General features: G+C 41.9%; 1 protein-coding gene across 1 annotated transcript; it reads right to left on the bottom strand.

Moving 5' to 3' along the window:
• Nucleotides 1–6,505: 6,505 nt before the first annotated feature.
• Nucleotides 6,506–7,087, bottom strand: LOC147900058 (putative ripening-related protein 1). Its single transcript, XM_087376571.1, has one exon. It carries the CDS (start codon nucleotides 7,085–7,087, stop codon nucleotides 6,506–6,508), a length of 582 nt encoding a protein of 193 aa, XP_087232697.1.
• Between the last annotated feature and the right edge of the window lie 418 nt (nucleotides 7,088–7,505).

Raw genomic sequence — 7,505 nt, 5'->3', positions numbered from 1 at the left:
AATCCCGCACCATATCATCAAACACCTCCTCCTCCACGGCTTCATGAGGTAATGGCGGAGGGCTACTATCACCATCACTCCATGCATCCGTAATGGTCCCTCCTGAAGATCCCACCTCATATCGCCGATGCTTCGCCTCCTCGTGACGGGCATAGGGTAACATATGCGGGTGTGGCATTGCATCCTATATCAAATTAAAACGGGATCATAACTCAAACATATGAGCACCCATAGGTATCTCAATCAACCTTAACTTACAAACCCTTACCCTGTTTATGGTCACATCCCATTTTCCATACTTTGAGATATGATTGACTGTAATCTTGCATGCACGATACATGTTTTCTCGACATCAATCACACAGACATTTGATTTTTTGCTCCAACCACATTTCGCGATGGTGGATACGGAGGGATTCATCCTCACTGGAGCTACTTGTTGAAGATGAAGACATCCTACAAACAAATAACCCACCAAATTTGCTCTTTTTCAAATGTTTAATTTAAACTCTGTGGCGCGTTTATAGCCGCATCTATAATCGCGTCTAACGGCGCGTCTAAACGCGCGTCTACTCTGTGTATTTAGATGCGCTATTAGACGCGACTATAGACGTGGCTTTTAAACCTGCTTTTCGGTGCGCCGCTCGCTTTGCTTTTCTTCACATTACTTATACTTCGCGCGGCTTGCTTCCTTCTTTATTAGCAGATCCATAGTTTCGACGCTTAAGAGGGAGGCTCCCATACTTACTTCCAAGCTTACACTCAAGAGAAAGGCACCCACACTTACTTCTAAGCTTCAAGGAGAGGAGGAGAAGCAACTTTGAAAAAGAAAGAAGAACCTTCCATACCTCTATCCAAGTAAGTCTTTTTGCAGTTGATTTTGTTTGGAAGTTTGCTCTCTTTAGATTTGTACTTTCTCGTATCCAAGAAGCGCATGATCTGGGTATCAGTGTCACGTTTTTGTGTCGGGCGCTATGTCCTTTTCTACTTTTTAGAAATCCCGTCTGTCAGAGCACATCTAAAAGCGCATCTACAGGCGCGTGTAAACGCGCGTCTGGCTTATTGCAGACACAGATAGATGCGTCTATAGACGCTCTGTTAGATGCTCTATTAGACGCTCTGTTAGAGGCTCTATTAGACGAGTTGTTAGATGCTCTGTTAGACGTGTCTATAGACGCGCAAATCAGACGGGTCTATAGACGCGCTCTGATAGTAAGCCTCTCTTTTCTTCCTCTTTCTTCTCAGCTCATCAGTAATAGATTTTTTTCCTTTTTTCCAGTTCAACATGTGGCCAGGAAGCGCTTCTAGCTCACCTGATCCCCAAGAATCTATTTGGAAGGACTTATATAACCTTTTAGGGCACCCTGCTAGTCCTGCGGAGTTATACGGGTATATGACGGGTACTCTAAACACTCCCCAGGAGTCGGCACTACAAAATCCAAGCCACCCCACACCGCCTGAGATCACCTCAGCGGAGTCAGCACAGCCGTCTTATGCCCCTTCCCCCGTACCATCTTATGCCCCTTCCCCCATGCCGTCTTATGTCCCTTCTGCCATCCCGTCTTATGCCCCTTCCCCCATGCCGTCAGGAGGTCCTTCTGTCTCGACGAGCCGTCGACGTACTCCTATGCCATCGAGACTCGGTTCTCCAGCTACGAGTGGTCAGCATAGTCCCATGCAGTCCCTAGCTACGAGTGGCAAGCGTACGAGCTCGACACGACAGGGTAGCAAGTGTAGTAGCAGGGAGAGCGGTGGGGGATGCATGGCACAGTGCTTTGGGCCATGTGGTGGGGGGGAGGATGATGATTCAGATGATTTAGATGTGCCTCTGGGTGATGGTACGATTTATTATGACATCACTCAGACAGGAGGCATCTTGATGGATAATGGGGCAAGGACATCATGGCCTTCATGCGCTCTGTAATTGCTAACAATTACAGAGATTGCTTTATCCACTACAAAGACCACCCAAAGAGGTTTGCTAATGAGACCCTCGCTACTGTTCACAGTAGGTATCCTAACCCCCCCAATCGCTAGTTCACAGATAAATGGGGGAAGTCAAAAATTGTTACGATACTTAGCAATAAAAGATATTCGCTTAAGAGGCAGGCACTAGCAGAGCTTGCCAGGCTTGAGGCAGGTCAACCACCAAGGGGCCCGGCTCACAAGCATGAGTGAAAGAAGGCAATGAAGTCAACGAGGGAGGACCCCAGTCTGCAGCACGTGGAGGCACGGAGGATCCAGATGGAGGAATATGGAAGCGTGCATTTTGGAGCAGGGGGTGTTGAATCATGGGAGGCCCAATTTGTAAGTATCGATCTCAAATTATATTGCTTATGTAGTTTATTAGGAGGTTGGTTGTTTCTTTGTACTAATCCCTCCGCAAAGTGTGTCGCGGTCATGCAGCTTGAGATCGTGGGCAGATACCCTACTCCAGTGGAGACAGCCTACCACCACCACCATCGCAGAGGAGATACATGGAGGCACTTCTATGATGACGGGTTGATTACTGAGGAGCAGTATACCCGAGCTACTGGAGCGGCCCCCCAGGTATTTGAAAGTAATTAAATAATGCCAAAATTATAAGTAAAGATTTGATTTTTCATACATTGATATATGTTGTCCCTTGTTTACAGGCCCGTGCACAAGACCATGAGGAAGAGGAGGAAGGAGGTGCATAAGGGAGCTCAGAAGGGAGCGCAGAAGGGAGCGTGGAAGGGAGCGAGGACCTGGAGAACATAGATTAGTCGTATAAGTAGTGCTAGCTACTAGCTCTTTTTTGTCCTTAAAGCCACTGGCTTGGCTTTGTGCCTCTTGTATATACACTCCTCTTATTTTTTGTACTTGAAGCCACATGACATGGCTTAGCTTCGTGCTATATGTATATACAAGCACTTTTTGAGCTTTCAATTTTATTGTGTTTTGGAGTTGTAATGTTTTATTTGGAATTGTAATTAAAATGCGGTTGGCTGTAAGAATTGAATTACACAATGTGGATATGGGATTCTTATAACTATATAGCATACACAACATACACAGTATTCTGTAAAATTTTTTTTAAAAAAAATAAAGCGCGTCTATCAGTGCGTTTAAAAACGTGTTTATATACGCGTCTGTCTGTTCGCCTTGCATCTATATTGGCATCTATAAATGCATTTATAAGCACGTCTATTTATGCGTCTAACTGTGCGTCTATACGCACGTGTGTCTGATATATAGACGCGCAATTAGACGCAGGTCTCCAGACGCGAAAATAGATGCGCCCGTAAGTTTTTTATTTAGTTCATGAAACGCGTCTGTGCGCACGTCTATGGGTGCTTTATCTTTTTGTGAAATGGAGAGGATGAGGATGAGGATGAGAATGGGAGTAGCACCAAGGATAAGCACTACATTCTACCCATGTTCTTGTTAATGATGGACATACGGAGATAGTGCTGACCTATATATAGTGTCAATATTTTACCTCATACAATGTAATAGGACAATTTTATAATGAATAATTTTTAAACAATACAATACAATGGCCATTATAGTGCAATATATACATTTATAACAGGACAGATTAGGGCTTCGCCACGCCCTAGTCTATGCTTTAAAAAAATTATTCACAAAAAAAGCATCGATATTAGCATGGATAAGGCTTCAGGATTTTTTACTAGCTCCGATATTAGCATCGGAATCCCCATTGAAAACTATGTCCCACAGTCGATATTACGATCAAAGAAAGCATTGAAAGAGACATGCAAAAAATTATCCATATGCACGTCAATGTTACTGTTGCTATGAGCATAAAATCTATACATCGACAGAAATTTTGACATAAATAACAAGATTAATATCGATTCTTTTTTTGACAGATATCAGTCTTTGAAAAAATATTAATGTATTTTCCATTGAAAATGAGCTGAATTGTTGTAGTACCACCGCTTGCTTTTGCTAGCATCCTTCTTTTTCATGAGTTTCTAGGATTTGTTTTAATTTTTTTTTAATAATACTTTTATTTGTCAGTTGGGGCCAAGTGTGTGACTCGCAATTGTTGGATAGACTCTGATAGAGATAGGAAATCCACGTATGTCCCTAGGGGCATGCACTAGGATATGTGTGCATCCACCAACATCGGTATTGTAGTCTACATGGGAAGTTAGGAATTGGTGGTTGGAATAGGAATAAATTGGTAGTCCTCTCTCTCTCTCTCTCTCTCTCTCTCTCTCTCTCTCTCTCTCTCTCTCTCTCTCTCTCTCTCTGTATATGTATGTATGCATGCATGGACACATGTATGTATGTATGTAATGGGAAAAATATAATTCTTACGTTGTATAGTTAATTTAAGCCTAGAGTCCTACTCCAATGACCTCAACCACCTACAATGATGCTACAATGCAATAGTAACTAGTGCAAGCCACCACCTTGTGATCTTGCTACTGCTATTGTCACTATACTAATAGGGGATCAATTAAATGAATGTGATAAAAATACATAAATATGAATAAGATAAGCATGTCCTTTTCAATTTTGCTTGGAACGCCTATCATCATTGATGATGATGTGAGGCTTCCATCAAGAATAGTTTCTTTGAACTACCCCTCTTGATACTAACTCATTAACTACCTCTTGATATGCCTTAATACTTGTTGATATTAGCCCCTTTTTGTTAATTCTAGACTAGGTTATGTAGCTGCCCTTTTTGTTAATTGTATGGTAGGTCATGTCCTTTTTGCAATCGTTGTGCATGTGGGTATGCCCTTTGTGTTAACACATATATGCAAATTTTCATTTCTAAGATTGAGGACTCAATATTCTTGAGCTTTTGTTGAGGGGTTCTTGGAGCCAAATCTCGGGCTAAGCACTATAGCAGCTTGAAAGAGGCTTGAAATGAGCCAAGTGAACCATCACATGTTGCCTCAATTGTTTGGTTTGGGATTTTAAAACATTTCCAATATGGAAAAGTGTCTTTTATTAAAATGATAGTTGTAATGATTTTTCTTGTGAGCAATTGAATCCTAATTCTATAGTAAACTGGTAAAGGACATATTTAGCAATATTTTGCAACAACGATCCCATTAATAGATAAAGCAAGCCTTTAATAGAGAAAATTAGAAAGATTAGTAGGAGATTGGCCTACAAAAATCTAGGTCTTTTCTCTAATTCAGACAATCTCTATTTTGAAGTTTTAATCATGGGAAAAACATGTTCTTTAGCGGTTTGACTTGAGGAGACCCGAATGAAGGGTGAGTTTGGACAATGACTTTGAGTGACTTGAATCAAGGATTAGTTGTGACTATTAAAAACAAATCAAGAGAGGACAAGGATTTCAACTGCTAATGGAGAATAACCCATAACTTGCTAGCTACAAGTATTTGGCAACAAATGAGTCATTGCAAAAAGAAATATTGGGGGTTATCCTTCATATGGATGAGGGAGAATGTTTAATATAAAGTGTTAGTAGGAAGAAACTAGAGTTAATGAATATACTTTGCACAATACCATTCTACTTGCCATAATTATACTTTAGGCATTTCCCAACTAGCACCTAGAATTTAATAACCCTTTGTTGTATTTAACAATATTATGTCAAAATATGTTTATCTCACATGAGATCACCTTTTCTAGGCTCAGCCACAAACTTAGCAATGGGTGTGCAAACTCAATAATAGCATCAAGTTAATGTCAAGCAAAAATGGATCAAGATAACATCGATGTTAAATACTGAGTCCTAGAAATCTTACATATAATTGATAGCAATGACATGTCAATAAATTAACATTGTGAACATACCTTGCTTCTAATAAGGACTGCATTTTGTTTAGGCCTATGAATGTCTTTGTCGTATCAGTCTAGCAAAACAAATTTATCAAAACCATGATTTAAAATAATAAAAAGAATCGATAATTACATAGACTAAAAGGTCACAGGGAGATCACACTTTTGTCTTATATGCACTATAAACTTTGAAAATGAAGAATGTGACACATTGAACAAAGTGTTCACTCCGCAATGAATTTGCCATGAAGTAAGCACACTTGGTTCAACTAATTTGTATTTAAGGTTTTTAATGTAGCTTATTAATTTAGAAAATGATTGCTCTTTTGTTTGTTTTATAAAAGTTTACATGGAAAAACCTCAATGAAATAAAGACAAATCCACAAGAGCCCACAAGTCTAAAAAATAGGAGCTTGGCTCATCTTGTGTTGTAGTCCCGTTGTAGTGTTGAAGATGTGATAGATATGTGAGAAGTACTAAGAACTTCTCGTGGAAAGCGAGAAGAAAATGTAAAATGTGACAAGGCACATATTTTATGAGAGAGAGAGAGAGAGAACACTACAATGATGTGCAATGGTGCACATTCTAGCCTCAATAGCCTCGAGGAGAATGCATTCACTAAAAGAAGGAATGAAGAAAGAACGGACTTGAGGATGATGAAGAGTTCCATTTTTGTTATTTTACGAGCTGGTGATAGATTGATCAGCCGGGTGTTGCTGGAATAGAGCTTGCAAAGACCAACCGCATCAGTCGTCCCTCCAGGTGATGGAAAGATCGCCATAGTCTGTACCTCCCGTTACGCCCAGTGCCTCCCAAACTGCAGGCGAGGCGTCCACCACATTGTAGGGGCATGGTATCTGGTAGTCATGCGCATTGTCGCAGCCATAGAAAGAATCACACTCGTCGACCACCTTCGCCCTCACACTTCTTCCGTTGCCATTTATCTTGATATACTTGAAGCAGCGTCCGCCTTTGTTATACCAGCCTGTTGACAACGCCACTATCAGCTCCGAGTCTTTGTGGTATTTGCCATCGCACTCTGCTGGCGACCCTCCATCGGCCCCTTTCTCGAAGCCATTCAATGTCAACGTGGCGTTCGTCCCCGTGGTACTCACCGGCGGTGAGCATCTGTATTGGTCGTAGACCTCCCCTGACTTGCAGCAGACACTGCCGTGCTGATGGTTGCAGCGGTGTGAGTGCCCGACCAGATGGCCGCTGGGTTGGCAGGTGGCCAGCTCCCGGCCACGGATTTGGGATGGCTCGTCGAGGCTCGTGACAGCGACAATAGCAGCCAGGATGATTACGACAGACAAAGGGAAATGTCCCATTTTTGCGACTGGGTTTAGACGAGAGAGAGAGAGAGAGAGAGAGAGAGAGAGAGAGAGAGGAGTAACAGTCACAACGTACTTGAAGAACGTTGCAACGTTCTGAGCAAGAGTCGATTGATCTAAACCGGCTGCTAGATTGATCTGGCTAACCAGTTGCATAGAAGGCTTTGTGAAACAAATAATTGAAATAACCTGCTCGAAGGCACAGCAATGTCCTGAAGCATCGATTTGAAACAGCTCTTGAAGAGAGATGTAGAGCACGCGATTAAAATGCACAGGTAGCAACTGGTGCTAACCAGCTGGAGCCGCTCGAGTAACAAGGGACGTGATGAAAGCTTTTCATATGGCAGATCTATATAGGGGAAGCCATCGATTGAAGGCTTTCGTTGACGACAAAGGGCATATGAAAACTAGACGG

This window comes from Dipteris shenzhenensis, chromosome 7 (genome assembly GCF_047967505.1).
Source record: "Dipteris shenzhenensis isolate YYH24624 ecotype China chromosome 7, Dip_SZ_1.0, whole genome shotgun sequence".
NCBI classification, from domain to species: Eukaryota; Viridiplantae; Streptophyta; class Polypodiopsida; order Gleicheniales; family Dipteridaceae; genus Dipteris; species Dipteris shenzhenensis.
The sequence above is the reverse complement of the archived record's forward strand: the minus strand, read 5'-3'. Positions and strand labels throughout refer to the sequence as shown.

Coding starts and splice junctions, on each gene's coding strand:
- LOC147900058 (XM_087376571.1), bottom strand. CDS start 7,087: ATGGGACATTTCCCTTTGTCTGTCGTAATCATCCTGGCTGCTATTGTC.